At 34.8% G+C, this 18,441-nt stretch overlaps 1 protein-coding gene across 9 annotated transcripts in view; it reads right to left on the reverse strand.

Annotated features, from left to right (window-relative positions):
* The window catches only part of CNOT2 (CCR4-NOT transcription complex subunit 2), a 108,095-nt gene that overhangs the window by 39,594 nt on the left and 50,060 nt on the right, over positions 1-18,441 (reverse strand). For 6 of the 9 annotated variants that reach the window (XM_019748936.2, XM_019748939.2, XM_074325421.1 and 3 more), the window contains one exon: positions 4,503-4,625. The exons of 1 other annotated variant lie outside the window; for it this stretch is intronic. In XM_019748936.2, the coding sequence (XP_019604495.1) occupies positions 4,503-4,625 (123 nt within the window). Of the gene's footprint in view, positions 1-4,502; positions 4,626-13,710; positions 13,769-18,441 lie in introns of those variants that run through there. 2 more of the 9 variants (XM_074325422.1, XM_019748938.2) reach the window with 1 other exon arrangement.

Here is an 18,441-nt window from a genome sequence, read left to right on the forward strand (position 1 = left end):
ATATTTACAAAATTACTTATATTTCAAAATAGCAAATTCAGCATTCTAAAGACAGACACATTCACATACAGGCATCTGTTGAAATAAAAGGTCTCGGAAAGTGAAAACTAGTCCTAAATAACTACTTAGCACTTTAATCAGCACACAATCTCATAAAGAACAGTTTCCCAAATACTTCTATAACCACGTACCGTGTTTCCCAGAAAATAAGACCGGTCTTATATTAACTTTTGCTCCAAAAGACACATTAGGGAGTATTTTCAGGGAATGTCTTGTTTTTTCATGTACAACAATCTACATTTATTCAAATACAGTCATGTCATCTTCTTCTGGAACATCGTCATGACGTACTAAATGCGTCCGTCTGGCTGACAATCTTAACTGCGGCTTATTTTTGGGGAAACGCGGTATATGATGAAGAAAGTAACATTTTATGCTCTATGAATAGGGTAAATCAGGAAATTGGTTGGTTTTGTTTTTTGTTTTCTGTTTGATAATTGGCTTAAAGATTTCCTCAACCACTGGCCAGTTTTCCTTTATCATAAATTACAATTTAAAATTATTTTCTCACTGTTCTCAGATAGAAAAAATTACAAAATTATCCCATTTAGTATTTTAAAATTTTTTCTCTTCAAAACGTTTTATAAAAAACAAAATAATCATTATTTGCAGATGATACATATAACCATACCTAAAAAAATTAAGAAATTGGATGGAATGTTATTCATATCAGTAGCAATATTTATTTAACATTTACTATCTGGTCTTCTAAAAGTTTTTCACACAGTTATTCATTAAATCCTTATTACCACCCAGGAGTCCTATACTATTATTCCTATTTTATAGATAAGAAAACACACACACAGACTGAGTAACTTGCCCACGGCACACAGTAAATCATGTGGCTGAGATATAAACTGATGCAGTAGGATTTCCAGAGCCCACATTCCCAATCAACAAAAACTATTAAAAGAGCTTTGTAAAATAGTTGGTTGTAAGTATATACACAAACTATTCTATATCAGTTAAAAAAACAATTAAAAAATGTAATGAAAATAGCAACCATAAAACCCTACTTACTAAAAGGCATAAAGAACAGGAATAAAAAACAGACATACTCTTCTGAAAGAAGGTAAACATCAGTGTAAATGTGCAATAGTCAAAAACATTTTTATAAAGGATGGGAAAGACCTTACCTGACTAAGATGTGAAAATTGTCTATACACTACAGCAATTCAACTATGTTGTAGTTCTGCCATAGAAACAGTATGATAAACAGAACAAGCGAGTTTAGAAACAGGCCCAAGAATACATCAGACATTGGTATGTATTAAAGAAGAAATTAAGGGAAGGCCAAATTACTGAGAGGAGGCCAAATTACTGAATGCAGGCCAAATTCAGCACACTGCTTATATTTATAGGGTGTATGAACCAAAAAGAAAACTTTTTTTTACATTTTAAATGGTTATACAAATACCCACTTAATATCCTTTATTTAGCCTCTTGGCGTGCAAAGCTAAAATATTTACTATCTGGTGATTTATGGAAGTTTTCTGGCTGCTAATCTAATCATAAACGGTGTTGGGACAATTGGTGAGGGGGAATCTGGCATCATAAAATTCACACCTTACACCAATAAACATTTCTACTTTCCTAATGGATGTAAGTTATATGTGAAGAGTGAAGCACAAAAGTGCTAGAAGAAAGTAGTTGAGAAAAGTCTTTCTAAGTGTAATGTGTAATCTCAAAAACAGAAACCATAAAAAAAAGAGACTGATGAGAGTCAAATTCAATAAAAATGATGAATATTTTAAAAACCAAAAATTAAATCGAAAGCAAAAAACTGGGAAAATATTTGTAACAAACAAGATGTTATTAATCTTCATATATAGAAAACACTAAAAAGTAAACGTTACCATCTCAACAGAGAAATAGAAAATGGTACAAAAATAGGTAAGCCACAAAGGAAGAACTACAAATGGCCAATAACTACATAGAAAAGACACAACTCTCTCTCTCTCTCTGTGTAAACCTAGTAATATTCTGCTGTACATTAAAACAATAAATTGGTTTTGTCTGTTGGGAAAGACTTAAAGGCATGGAGAGTGCTGATGACAAAAAATTGCCACAAGCTTTCTGATGGAAAATATGTCACTATGTCCCAGAGATTTAAATAACATTTTTAAGATAAAGTAAAAAATCAAAATCTTAGCAACAAATTAATTATTCCTGACTATCAATATTATGGGTACTTTTCTTCTCCCATGCACATTTTGTAAAATTTGTATAATGCTCCTGGTACTATTCTGCAATTTAAAAAAGTATCAGCGACAGCAAACATTGATAAGTAGTTACTACACACATTATTATGAGTCCCATTTTACAGATGAGAAAACTGAAGCTTGGAGAAGTTCTTGCTAATAGGCAAAGCTAAGATCCAAACACATACCTGTAGTGCTTTAGTGCCAAAATTCTTAATACCTATGTCTTATTACGTTCTTATTTAAAAAAAAAGTTTTATGAAGCAAATCATTCTGTGTTCATTCTGTGACAACTAGACTAGAACAGTAACCAATATATGTGAGTATGTGAATAGATGTAAATAATTCTGACTAAAAATATTGACATATTTCTGCTCTCTGAAAGAAAAATAACTCTATCATTTATTCTTCTCACATTATTTCAGATTCAGTTTGAAAGTTTCATATCTTCCTAATTAGAATAAGTGCTTTTCATAAATAAATAATATTCCACTGCCACTTTTCCATCAAACTTAATTTGCACTACAATCACAGTAACACACATGTAGATTAGTTTTATAGTTTCTGCAGTGATGCTACCAGAAAGACATTCCAAAATCCTTTAACTGCAAGATCAACAGTTAAACAGAGCAACTTATATAAAAAAATAATTCTATTGTAATTTATATAAAATAGCTAGGACAGAAATATAACAGAAAATTAATTAGATGACATTATTCTATCAATTATTAAAATGCACACTAATTATGAAGAAAACCACCACACACATAATTTGAAAAGAGCCTTGATAATGCCATTGATACTTTGTTGCCAAAATGACACAATTTTCCAATAAAAATAAAGGGGAATAACACCAAAATGGGGAAAATTTTTTAAAAGCCCATCAAAATCCTAACTTAGATGTAGGTTAAGCCTATTTGTGAAATTCTAAGACACAGGAAGTAATTTACTAATGACAAACTTTAATGAAAAATGAGGACATTTGTTACATATATAACTTTGTAACTATTTTAAACATCAGTAAGAATCTCATTAGGTTAATAACTAGAGTAGATTATTAAAAAGATAGGTAAATTAGAAATAACAAGTTTATAAAATGAATATGCCATTTAACATTGTTTCACTATAATGTTGATGAGAAAAAAAAAATCAATTCCCAGTAGGGATCACTGAGTGTATGGAGTCTGCACGTTCTCCCCATGTGTGGATTTCCTCCAGGTACTCTTCATTTCCTCCCACATCCCAAAGACGCTAATGTCACTGGCACGTCTAAGCTGGCCCAGTCTGAGTGAGTGTAGATTTCTGTTTCTGAGTGCGCCCTACAATGGAGTGGCATCCTGTCCAGGGTGGGTCCCACCCTGCACCCTGAGTTGCCGGGATAGGCTCTGGCCACCCTCGACCCTGACCTCGAATTAGTAATTCTCCTAAATGTATGTATAGCTCACATTTCAATGTTTAATATTGGAAATGTTTTGGGTCTTTATTTAGAAGTTTGGTGATATTTTTATGACCAGAATATCCTGTAGCAACCTAACTATTGCTTCTATCAATTAGCCTGTGCTAAAACTGGTTTTGTCATACGTCGTTTTGTTTAAAGTCACAGTTTCCAAGAACCTACTGATGACCTATCGATGACATTAAGACTTACTGTATAGTGTATAATTTAAAGTAGCTTACCAGAATTTGAAAATGACAATTGAATTTAAAATATTTTATCAGTTGGCTAATTATGCCTAGCATGTGTCCTAAATCCTTCCATTCCAAATGGGATTATTGAATTACTATCCTTACAAAGCACTTAATTCACACCTCTATAATAGGAAAGATGCTGTTTCTATCTGAGGTCTAGGATTATAGCCAGAAGATTACAATGCAAAGGTAAGGTTTCATTGAAGCCTGCCTTGTATCTTTAAATTGTGCAAATTTGCTTTCTATTCTGTGTGTTTCAACATAAAAATAAGTTACTTCACACAAAAAAATTGATGATTTAGAACTAATACCATGTTCACCTATGTCTTTGAGTACTTCCTACTACAGTATTACCATATCCCAACTTGAGAATCACAGAACATTGTTTCCCATTAAAATGTAAGCTCATCATCTTTGTATCCCTGGGGCCTAGCAGTGTGCCTAAAACAGTCCCTTAACCAAAGACGGTACTCTTCAGTTCATATACTGCTTTTCAGAAACCACAGAGAGGTGTAGGCAGCTGAGTAAACACAATGTAACTGATTAACTTACATCTTTTTCTGACCGATGTGGAAACATAGAAGACTGGCTGTAGTACATATTTTCGTCATGGTAGTCACTGTCGACCCCCTCTACAAACTTCTTTCTTGAAGCACCAAACATGCTGTTTGTCACCTAAACAAAAATATTACTTTTATCAAGAATATTTTGGAAAATATTATGTTTTACCTTACTTTTATGTAGAAACAGAAAATGAAGGGAGGATTGCTAAAATAAAGAAACAGATCAACTAAGGGCTAATGGGGTACGTGAGAAAGTCATTAATCTGACTATAATAATATAGTATTAAATATTTACTTCCAGGTCCTAAAAATCAGAGCGATGTAAAGCCTGTCTCATGTAATTATTCTACTTACTTCAAAAGAAATATCACTTACTCTTGAAAAATAGCAACCCGAAATATAATTTTCGCATTAAAGATTTTTAAAAATTAAGTTTGGGTTTAATTATTCAAAATCTTCACATGCATCTTCAATATTACTGTCTTTGTCATCACTATACCTACTTAAATTATGTTTTCCAGAGCATATGATCTTCACTTTCATTCTGAGATTATTGAGATACAGAGCTTTTTGAGTCAGTGTAAAGATGCATACTAGAAATTTTATTTCAAGCCACAAGTACCCACTCAAATAATAGTAGGATAATTTTTTCATTCATCATCCTGGTATAAATTTATGAGCTCCACTATGTGACCTGCTTACTCTTTCACTTTTTAAGCCTTTACCACATTCAACACTAGTAATTTGAGTCCATACCAAAATAATTACTGAACCTGTACTAATTTTTACTGTTGTTTTTTTTTTAAGGTGATCTCTATAAAGTTTCCAAAACTATCAACTGACTGAGTTTATTTAAGGTCAGTGTATCTTCTCCCTAACAGTACTTTGTAGTTCAAAGTAAACTGAAATGTTGTGATAGGAGGGATTTGTAAAGACCTGAATACACACAGTGACGTCTTTTTACAAAATTTTGGGGAAAAATATCAAATTTGTTATCTGTCTTGTATACATTTTATGAATAATGCTTTCTTCAATTGTAAATAAGAAACAATTTCTTTTACTTCTCATTTCAAAATGAAACATTGTAGTTACCATTATTTATTTATCAGTAGACATGGTGAACTAGTACGTGAGGGACATTAAAACGCAAATTTAATGTGCAAGTTTGTTGAAAACACCCATGCTATTTAACAATTGCTTTATATGTTAAGTTCCCTGTTAAAACTGTAGAAAACTAAAATATTTAACTACTCTTCCTGTTGAAGTCTGAGAAAAAACTATTCAGTTAAATATGAACAATAGTGTGAAAGACAGCTTAACCACTGCAGCGCTATGTTTTAGGGCTATTAATCTCTTTAGGTGTGAAATACAGAAAGATATTTTTAAATGGCCTATTAATTTGTTAGAACATACTTAATCTTCTTTGGGCAGTGACTCCCTGGTGAATCTCATGAAAGCTAGTCTATAATTCTGAATGTAATTTCAGGGACTAGGATCCTACAGGCCTATTCACCAACAGGAAAAAGAAGTGTTGTTTAGTGAGTTTAATTTCAGAAAAGTAACAGGAAGAAAAGCACTTCATCACCTACAAACTGAGACTCTTTACATATGAGATTTTAAATGTTTGTTTTGCAAAAGTTTAAGATACATTTAATTCTCTTTAAAGGACCGTTACTATTCAGTTCTACTTCTAAGAAAGGATACATGGAAAAAATGACACGAAACTTACAGGATTCAATAAAATTCCAGGCGAGTACCAGGATATATCTCACCAAATTTAACAGTCACAAATTAACTCAAATGGATACAAAGTAAACTCTTCTTTTGACAATTTTTGTGTCGCATTTGTCCTCATAACCAATTACAGAATGCTAGAATTCCAAAATTGTACAGAGAAACTTCAGGTAATATTGTACAAAGAGGTTTTACTGTTTTGAAAGTAAAACTAAACATGAAATGTCTCAAAGGAAAACAGAAATGTTCCTCTTCCATCAATACCAATTTTCCCAGATTCTGTGTGTGCGCGCGCACCCATGCACGTGCCAGAGAGAGAAAAAACACAAATACACAGAAATTCACTTTTGTTTTATGTGCTTCAACACAGAAATTACACTTCAGTGAAAATACTAATATTCTTACATGACATAAGCAAAGAGTGTAATATTTTGCTCTCCAAATGCAAGCCCCAGCCCAGGGACAGTTACCAGGATAAAACAAAGAATTTTATGATCTATGGCAAAATCAGAAAGGAAAAAAAGACAAAGCAAATTTTTCAAAAAAGCTAGTTTCATTTCATTTTAAATGGCCTGTCCAGTATTTCATACAGAATGATGGAACAGGGTAGGAAAGTATTTTAGAATAGCCAGCAAGGGTGAAACTAGGAAGATAAGCAGGTAAGTAAGGGAACCAATGAAGCAAAGACCTATAGTGAGAATATTCAACACAGAGGGAACAGCAAGATCCTCAGTAGTGTGGCTCAAGAGCATTAACTTAGTGGAAAATGGTAGGAAATGAAGTTAGAGATAGTGGTGGGGGCCAGATAATGTACCTTGAAGGCCTGAGGGACACTGGATTTTATTATACACGAGATGGGAAGCCAAGAGAGGGTTTGGGGGCAGTTTAAGGCTGATGTGATTTGGCATATATATATGCCAAGTGATTGTAGCTACTCTGTAAGGAGTGAACAAAAGGCGGGACAAGAATGGAAGCAGGGAAACGGGCTCTTGAGAGGTGGCGGCTCAGACTGTGGCGGCAGTGGCTGAAGTGATCATAAATGGTTAAAAGATGTATTCTGAGGGAGAGCTGACACTAATGAATAAATGGATGGATGATAATATGAATGGGTAACATTACCTTCTGGAAGAGAATAAGTAGAAATCAAAGGAACCTAGAAATCAATTTTTATTAATTTCAAAGAGATATGCCAACGCTATTTTGAAATACACTAAAATTACTGGTTATTCTTATTTATATTAAAGTCAACATGCTAAATGGAAATTTTAAAAATTTAAAAATAAATCATACTTTATTTTACATTATTACATATGAAATTTGTTAGAATCTTTGGTATTTACAATTTGTCAGTTTTTTTCAAGCAAATATACCTGCTCTACTGACTCTCATACCAGATGTTATAACAAAGGACAAATAAAAATTAAGATTTTTACTAAGAAAAAATATGATATATATATGCACTAAAAGCAGTGTTTAAGATTTTTTGGAACACATATCTTAAAAATTTAATCAAAACATTTTATCTTTCCTTTGACTCCACAAGAACTAATGAGAATGCATGCATGCGCACGTACTTCATTATTTAACTTGGAATAGACAGAAATTCTTAAGGTATGACATTCTCAACATTTAAATACAGTAGTTCAAAGCTAAAGGCAGTAAATCAGAATCAGAGAAAAAGAACTCACAAAACCCCAAACCTGAGATAATCTTAACCAACAACTTCAAAGACTGGTAAAGCGGCCCCTGATCCCGGCGGGATGAATGGCAATTATAGAACATAAAAAATAAGAGGCTAGGTCTGGAGCTTTTCAAATGGCCAAAGAAACAAAACTAGGACACCTTATAAATAAAACTTGAAAATATGTATGCATGTGCGTGTATGTGTACAGATATAAAGATAAATACGAAAGGTTTAAAAACAGACTTAGATCATATCCAAGGCAGGACAGGACAATATTGAATCATACAAATTTCGTTCAGTAAAGCCTCTGGAGAGAAACTGAACTCTGAAACCCACTGACTGCCTATAATGCTGGCAAATACTGGCTGATGCATGGAATCCTACTTCCAGGGGACAAACACATCCGTAGCAGAGTGGTCCTTTTCCTGATGGCAAACACATGCAGTTTGATTTCAAAATCTATCTTCAGTCTTAACTCAAGGTTCTAGCAGTGTATTTTTTTTTAAATAAATTTTATTGGGGAATATTGGGGGGACAGAGTGTTTCTCCAGGGCCCATCAGCTCCAAGCAGTTGTCCTTCAATCTAGTTGTGGAGGGCGCAGCTCAGCTCCAAGTCCAATTGATGTTTTCAATCTTTAGTTGCAGGGGGCGCAGCCCACTGTCCCATGCGGGAATTGAACTGGCAACCCTGCTGTTGAGAGCTCGCACTCTAACCGCCCCTCTGGAAGCTCAGCAGCAGCTCATTGTCTTCAATCTAGCTGTGGAGGGCGCAGCTCACTGGCCCATGTGGGAATTGAACCAGCGACCTGTTGAGAGCTCATGCTCTAACCAACTGAGCCATCCGGCCGCCCCTAGCAGCATATTTTAAAGGGCTGCTAGATATTTCTCTCTGAGAAGTACAATTTAATAAACTACGGCAGTAATATTTAAAACTGACTTCCTGAGTTATTTTCTCCTGTTTTGTCCTGCACACCCATCAAGTTCTCTCCTTTCTTCAAAGTGTCTTTCACATCTGTTTTTGCCATTCTTCGTATCATCATCTTACTTTAAACTCCAGATTAGTTTTTTTAAGTCTCCTGACTGGTCTTTTCACATTTCAACAAACATGAAGTCTCCTCCTGACTGGTCTTTTCACATTTCAATAAACATGATGAGGAGCTATATATATGAATTATGCCAGAAATTCTGTTAATGAACCCAAAAACTAAACAAGTAACAGCCCCAAGTCTTGAACAAGCTCAATCTAGCTAGGAGACAGATCTGTAAATAAACAATTACAAAATAAAAATCTGTAAGGTGCTTTGGTAACACAAATAAGGGACTATCTAACTTTGAGGGAAACAGACTTTAAGATTTTATTATAAAAGAAGTAATAATGTTTGGGTGAACACAGCCCTGATTTTAAAAACATACAAGTGTGTGGGGTGAGAGACAGAAGCAAACTTTGGCAGAAGAGACAGCATGCCAAGTGCTCAGAAGTGAGAGCAAGTCCAGGAAACAACGAAACTTACAATAAAGCCAACGTGGAGGATGTCTGGAAGGACAGTGACAGCTGGTAAGGAAAAGTAGGCTGGACTTCTGCCAGGTTAAAAGGACAAGCATGTAGGCAGGAAAACCAGGTACAAAAATCTGGGTGAGGAACTAAGCTGGACTTCCCTCAGCTAACACTTTATTATGGCGCCGTATTAATAACCACGGCATCGACTCTGTCCCTCTCCTGTTCTAGTATCTCGGGTTCATTCCCCCTCTCCCGCCCCCCCCAAGAGGACACAGACCAAGACTCCTGAGATCGTGACCTTACATAACTTTGCAGCAGGAATCATTTCAAAACCCAACACAACCTTATGCCTTAGCTTAATTTGGGTTATTCAGTTGTTCCTATTCATGATAATCTCTGAAAATGCCATATATAACCCCTGCGATCTTCAACAATGGAAACTCAAGCTGATCAGACTATTTATTGAAATCGTCCGTATCTTTCCATCTGTCATGGACTAGCACAAGCAACTCTAATACCCTCCTAACAGATCTTTATTAACCCATTCTTATTCCCCTCAAATCTACTCTGTCATATCAGCCAAAGTGAATTTTTCAAATAAAAATTTAATTGCCATGGCTCTGCTGATGGAAATTGCTTGCCAAATCAATAGTAAGTCTTACAAGGCCCTAGGTAACCTCTGTAACCTTAACTCTCTCCACAGATCACCTGCCACCACTAAACTGCTGTTATACCTCAGTTACTAAAACCCAGTTTTTTTTCCATCTCACGGCTTTACGTATCCTGATACCTCCATTTAGAATGCTTTCTCCCATTCTTTGAAGCTCATACTAAGTGAGAACCCCTGATTTACAGTCGTTTAAAACACCTTATCATAACTATAATTATACTATAGTAATAAATAACTCTTACTGACCACTTACTATGTGCCAGGCAATATATTCTAAATGTCTTAAAATGTATTTACTTATGTAATCCTCATAATTTATTTAGTACCGTGGTCCCCCCTTATCCACGGGGGATACATTCCAAGACCCCCAATGGGATGCCTGAACCCTTGGATAGTACCAAATCCTATGTATACTATGTTTTCTCCTATACATGCATACCTATGATAAAGTTTAATTTATAAATTAAGCACAGTAAGATATTAACAATAATAAAATAGACTAAACAACATACTGTAATAAAAGTTATGTGAATGTGATCTCCTTGTCTCTCTGATAACTAATCTGATAACCCGCTACTAAGTGACTAATGGAGGATAACCTCTACAGTGTGGGTATATCGGACAAATGGATAATTCATGTCCAGGCAGGATGAACAGCCTGAGATTCCATCAAGCTACTCAAAACAGTGTGCAATTTAAAACCTACAAATTGTTTATTTCTGAAATTTTCCATTGAATATTTTCTGAGCATGGTCAACCATGGGTAATTGAAACCACCGAAAACAAAACCGTGGATAAGGGGGGAAACTTTAATAATTACATAATTTACTTATTCAATCCTCATGTATTGACTTATGTAGTCCTCAGTTTTTGATGAGGAAAACAGAGAACCAGAGAAGTTGGGTAAATTGCCCCAAGGTCACAGATCTGATGTGTCCAAAGTTCTGTGTGTGATAAGTGACAGAGATGGGATATAAACCCAGATAATCTACTAGAGTCCCCCTTTTATCCACTACAGTACACTGACCCCACACATACAACTAATAGTTTAATGTGTGTATTCTCCGCAAACTGTAAGCTTCATAATGGGAAAAGCAGGAAGGGGTAAAAAAGAAAGAGGGGGGTTTATTTTGTGGTGAACAATGGTAAGTAGAGGATTCCAAAATCCAATATTTATCCCTGTCAAAAAGATCTCTGTAGCAGAAGAATGAGAATGGACTGGCTAGCAGTATATGATACAAAAGCCAGTCTCTACTAGTTGACTGTATCTATTTTAGAAAAACTCACATTATTATTTTTTTTAATTATGTTTAGAAGAACACTATTACACCAATTAAAAATTGTTGTTTCCATAGTCCACATGAACTAATATTTTTAAGTTCTTTCTAAATATAGAGAACATAACTTAATCCTTCAAAGAATTAGGATGATTTTAACGGAACTCTAAATTTCATTACAAAGCTACTGAAATATACATTGTAGCATTAAATATGTAGGATACATCTAAAAACTGGGTTAAATGAAGAATAATCCCTAATGGCAACTTTTTCTTATGGATTCTCTAATGTTCCCAGGAGTTTTACTGTTAGCATGCTGATATATGTGAACCATAATAAAATCAACTATTTTACAACATTAAAATATAAAGACTTCCATTGACAATTTTTCACTTTACGAACAGAGTTTGCATTCACCTTGTATTATAAAGGATAAAGAGTGCCAAAATACAGTGGGGAAGGGGGTAAGCCACACTGTTCCTTTCTCGGTTTTCTCTAATGGAGATTTCACTAATTCACTCTAGTTGGGGAATACAGCATTTGACCGCACGCTTACATTTCCCTCCCAATTCCACATTTATTATCAGCAAAAACTTCACATACACATACACACAGGATTCTCTGTTGTCTACAAAGGAGGGAAAAAACTAATAAAAACTCACAGCCAACTGCTATTAACATTTATCTGTCTTTATCAAGATGTAGTTAATCAACATAGAAACAAATCATGACAAGCCATAATATTTTAAGATAATCTGGTTATTTTTATTATTGCCCTTACAGGGAAGAGCTGATAGGTCAAATCTCACTGAGGGACTGCACACATTCTACAGAACTAGCATATTCCTAGTTCAAATATTAAATCTACAACCCAGAAATATTTATAACTCGAGGAATTTTTCTTTAGGCAGTACATTTTGGTAATAGGATTCTGAGCAGTAACCAAACATGCTTCACAACTATTATAAATAACCCTATTTTATTTAATTACTGAAAAACACTAAAAAAAGAAATGGGCTTAAACAAAAAAGAAAAGGGTACATACAGTGGACAGAAAAAAAATCTAGTTTCTTAAAGAACAAAAAACTTAATTTCTGGAAATCTTTAGGAAAAGAACAAATGATCTTTCCTCATGTAGGAAGCATATTACTCTTGAAGTTCTACTAGTTCTAGAATCCTGCAGCATGATATTTATCGTATGATAATGTATAATGAATAGTTTATGAATCTGCTTAGAAGGAATCTAAGAAAAGTGAAGGTTTAGATAAATTTTCAAGGTAGAGTATCTAAATTCATCAACTTGAATTGACAGCATGGAAAGAAAAGCAATACAATTCAAAGTTTTAGCAAATGCAGAATGCCCAATAAATGAACAATAAAAGTCTTATTAACAAGTGGCAGTCAACAGGCAGATGCGCAGGAAACATATGACTCTGGTTGGAAATGTGATTCAGCAGAAAACTAAGCGTCTATATGAACATATCCACTTCTGTACTTATTTTGTTAACCTCAAACCCAGAGGTAGAAATGTTCCCGTCTTCCTGTCTGTATATTTCAAAGAAAAAGATGCTCAAAGTTTCTATTCCTGCAAGTATTAAAAATACAGCTACCATGTTTCCCCGAAAATAAGACCTAGCCGGATCATCTGCTCTAAAGCATCTTTTGGAGCAAAAATTAATATAAGACCTTATATTAAAATAAGACCGGGTCTTATAAAATATGATATGATATATATCATATGATATGATGTATGATATAATGTGACATAAACCCAGGTCTTAATTTTTGCTCCAAAAGACACATTAGAGCTGATGGTCCAGCTAGGTCTTATTTTCGGGGAAACATGGTACCTGCCTAATATCTTGAGGAAGAGAAGAACAGCATGTCTAAAGCGAGTGGAAGGAAACTACAACTTGCCTCCTTCTGAGACCAAGTTACATGTAGCAAAATTTTAAGTGTACAGATTTACATCTTCCCCCAATTTTTTTCTTATCTTCTTTTCTGAAAATGAGTTTTCTGGTCCTGCTATACACAGTGGAGAATATGAAATTAAAAACAAAACAAAATTAACACCCTTCATTTGTATTGTATTAATGGTTTATTCAGTTTAAGGTTTTTCCCTGTTTCACATCTAACAAGAAGTAAAATTATTTCTTAGAGCACTAGGCTTTTATTTAATAAGTTATGAGACAGTTTTATAAGAAAAATAAATGGTAAGAAACATCGTATTTTCAAACTAACAAAATGAGTCACTGGTAAAATGGCCCAACATGCACCCTCACAATACTGATGAAAGCACGATTTTTCCCCCAGCCATTCCCACCACATACTCACCTGTGCAACTTCTTTCAACATTTGCTACTCTGGGGATTGGAAAGCTCAGAGCTGGAGGCTGAAGTGAAGAAGGAAAGGTTGGAGGGTGAGCCATGGCACCAGCCCCACACTAGGAGCGCCCCTGAGATACTACAGCCTGGTTGACACCATAGCTCTGAAGTTCAAACTCCAGCAAACGTAAGAAAGGAGTCCAACCAGAATATGATAAACGATGGGATTCTTCTGCTCTTTGAAAAATAAGGAAATGGTGCTATAAAGATCTGAATGTCCAGTTTCAACATTATAACTCTGTTTCACATCGTTATTTCCCAACCCCAGAATCATCTCTCAGACTGATTCAAAGTACTAATCAAAAGGGAAGGAGGGAGGGCAGAGCTGTCTATAAACTTTCACATTTTTCCAGAAAAATGACAGGATAGGGCTTACCTGGCCATCATGAAAACATCTAAGACAATATATTAAAATGCTTTGCCTATCCTCTCCTTGTATACTCTCTCGCTCTCCTCAGCACTCAACATTAAATCTAACACTCTGCTACACATTTAAAATAAATTAACACCATCAACCAGCAGAATGACAACTGGACTACAGGGATGCATTTAAATTCCTAAAAGTAGACCAGTGAGTTTTTAAAAACCAGGGATAAGTTTTGGTATAAGTATATTCCTTGGGAATAAATGAATCTCTTAAAAGTGTTCCACTGATAAACACAAATTAAGAACCCATCAATTAAAATAAGCAAACTAGAGAAATACAAAGATTTTTAAAAAAAAAAAAAAACAATCTAAATATAGGACTTAAAATAAATGAGATACTCACTTTTATAAAAATGAGAATACTTGTTTTATAATATAAAAAAGTAAATTAATGATCCCGAGAAAACTAGATTCTATTATGAATATGAAGGCTATAAAAAGATTCTTATTTATTTAAAGATAACATTAACATATTGAAGGTAACAAATATCTTAAAACAGTAAACTAAATATTGAGGAGTATAAGAATCCTGAATTATGTTATATGAAGCAGTTAAAAATGAAAAGTATTCTTTCAGCAAGGGAACACAGGACCTTTAAAATACCTCTAAATATCTTGCTATATAAATCAATTAAATAAACATTCAGTGAGCATCGACCATGTAATGTGCTAGACGGTACCTGTATACTCATATACTTTACCCATTTGATGCTCAGAATAAAGGAACATCACAAGTCAGAGAGAGTAGAGGAGAAAACGCATTTACAATGGAGTCTTGCACCATTACCATGACGTCCAGGGCCTCAGAGAACTCACCCTTTGTTATCTCTAATCTCCTACCTACCATTTTCCTCTGTTCACACTGTGTTCTGGATACTGACCATTCCCCCAATTCCTCCCCACACCCGCGCTTGCTATTATTCCTCAAATACCTAAGGCATCCTGCTGTCTCCAGGGCTCTGTGCTCGGTGTATCCTCCAGGATGCTCTCTTCCCCTACATGCCACACAACCTTACTTCAGGTACGAGTCATCTTAGGAGGACTTCCCGCCTGCTCTATTTTAAATTATACTGCCCTTTCCCCCAACCCCTTAGGCACACTCTATCCCTTTCCTACTTTAATTTTTTCTCTATAACATGTATCAACATATAATATACAATGCATTTTATTTATTTTATTTAACGTCTTTCTATGCTCTAAAATGTCAGCTCCATGAGAATAGATTTTGTTTGTTACTCGGTTCACTTCTGTCTCCACAGGATCTGGAACAACTGCCTGGCAAAGATAAGGCCCGTAGCAGGAATGCCCTCTCACCTTATTCCACACATGCCGTTACCTGAGTGTTTATTTGACATTAATTGACAAATGCAGCACTTAGAGCACATGCAAAAAACTTTATAAGCATAATAAGTATTTTTAAAAGTATTGGAATTATGTCAAAAAATTAATGTTAAATTTTAATTTCTGAAATATATATGAATAAAAATTGTTTTATGCCTTTTCCCACTGCAACGACAACCACATCCAAAATACCTAATAGACTACCAAAAACCTTCAGTGGTTAGGATGTTATAATACAACAGATAAGGATCCGGAGATTAAAATAACTTTTTTCCATTTCCCAAATTTTTTCTCAAAGTTAGATTACCCATTTTTAAAAAACTTGTTTTGAGAGTTATTTCAGACTTACAGTTTAATATGATGAGACAATACATGTCTTCACTATCACAAAATCCCATTAGAAGAATTATACTACTTAGAGCCACTGGGTTGCACTGTAGTCCGTGGGAATATGAACTTGCTTGCAATTAGCTGAACAGCACACGCTGAACAGTCTGACACAGTGGGTCTGGTGCAAATAAGCACTAACATGGATTGAGTGTCTGCCAAATGATAAGCACTGCTCAAAGCACCACATACACACACATACACACACATACACACACACACACACACACACACACACACATAACTTGACTCAATCATACTAAAACTTCTATAAGATTGTTATTTTTTCCTCAAATTGAGGCACAGAAGGCCTATAAACTGTACTAAAATCAGTCATCCTGGAGAACACCCAGCCCCCGGCAACCCCAATAAGATACTAAAGGTTTATTCTCCAGAAAAACCCAAGCAGACAGGATCCAAATCTTGGAAATTAGCCCAAGTGTCAGGGGGTGAAGCATGGGCTTGAAAACCAAGGGATGGGAAAGAACCTACATTCTGAACTGTGGGATCCTTAGCTTTTTTTCCTTAACCTGCCTACAGAACACTACCAAACAGATAAAGAATCACCCCTCCACCCCTCCTGAAAACTACAGTGGATCCTTGAAAACGGGGGTTTGAACTATGAAGGTCCACTTATACGTGGATTTTTTTCAATAAATACTGTAAATGTATTTTCTCTTCATTATGATTTTCTGAACATTTTCTTTTCTCTAGCTTACTTTATTATTAACAACAGTGCATAATACATATACAAAATACGTGTTAATCAACTGTTTATGTTACCGGTAAGGCTTCCAGTCAACAGTAGATTATTAGTAGTTACGTTTTTTGATGAGTCAAAAGTTTTACAGAGATTTTTCGACTGCATAGGGGTCGGTGCTCCTAACCCCCATATCATTCAAGGATAACTGTACATGTTTTCTGTGGAAAAACTAAACTGCTCCTGAGAAACGAATGTCACACACTATGAAAATGAGGTCTTCCCCAATGAAATGGTTAACTCAACTACATGTTAACAAGCTCTATCTACAACACCGTTCCCAATTTTTAAAAAACTGTCATTTGGAAATAATTTTAGACTTACGGAAGAGTTGTAAAAATATCAGTGGTCCCATATACCCCACCTTCCCATAGTGGTAACATCTTATATGACCATAATACAAGTATCAAAACTAAGAAACTAGCTATTAACTAAACAACTTTACACAGATTTCACTAGTTACTCCACTAATGTCTTATTTCCTATTCCAGGATCCACATTACATTTAGTTTTACATTTAGTTTTCTTAGTCTTTGCCAGCCTCAGAATTTATATTTTTCCTTATTTTTCACAACACTGATGTCATAACACTGATGTCACTACACAGCAGAATGTCCCGCAATTTGGGTACGTCTGATGCTTTCTCATGAGTAAACTGAAGTTATGATTTTAAAGCCACATAACCACAGAGGTGATGTGTTCTTCTCAAGTGCATCGTATAGTACGGTGGATATAGGCCAGTGAGTGGATGTGATGACAATATGTCATATAACAAGTGATTTTAACCTTGATCTTGGTTAAGCTGGCATATCTGCCAATTTTCTCCACTGTAAATTGCTGTTATCCCTTTCTAAACAATAAATGTTTTGAAAGAAGTATTTTGAGAACATGTAAATATGTGTGTCTTTAAATTTTTGCCCGTTAATTATAGCATTCATCCATGGGTATTGCCCGCAGCACCAATTCCTGTGATATTCTAATTGTGATTTGCTATTTTCTTCATTTCTTCTATACTGTACTTGTTAAGTGAAATGCTTCTTCAAGTAAACCAATCAACTTTTAAAGAACTCAGTTATAAATATGAATAGAATATCAAATAATGTACCTAACTGGCCCAAAGTGATACAGGTAGAAAGTGAAGAAGAATGTCTCAAAGTCAGGGTCCTTCACTCTCATAAGCACATTCTTTCAGCTTTATTACAATGTCCTTATCCCAGCAGAAAAGGTTTAAAATTTCGTATGCCCCAAGCAGTCTTTCTTAGAATTCTGGCCTTGAAAAAATATCTTCCGATTTTCATTAGCACACGTACTACTATAATGTCTAATTTACTAAGTCAGGTTAAACAATAAAGAGATAATATACCATTCTATGCTACAGAACACAGACTTTTGCAGTGAGGAATATTAATTAGTAAAATTATTACTCAGCTAAGAAGATAAATGGCTATTTACAGGTCTAATAGATTCTGAGGAATCTTGAGGGAGGGAATTTAAGGGAAATTGTCTAATTTTTTGATTTAGGTAAAACAGACTCAAGGCTATGATGACTCCACATAGGAACGAAGGGTTACTTACTGACTTGTGCTGTTTTATGTTTCTTTACACATGACCTTAAGGTGTAATGAACAGCTGTAATACTTCTGTGTATTGCATACCACATAGTGTTTTACACAAAAGAAAGCAGTCAAGCCTTGACGGAATACTGACACAAAAGCTCTTTATCAGGAATACTTTTCCATTCTTCTCAACCAAAACATAATTTTAAAA

Source organism: Rhinolophus sinicus, linkage group LG02 (genome assembly GCF_036562045.2).
Source record: "Rhinolophus sinicus isolate RSC01 linkage group LG02, ASM3656204v1, whole genome shotgun sequence".
Lineage (NCBI taxonomy): Eukaryota > Metazoa > Chordata > Mammalia > Chiroptera > Rhinolophidae > Rhinolophus > Rhinolophus sinicus.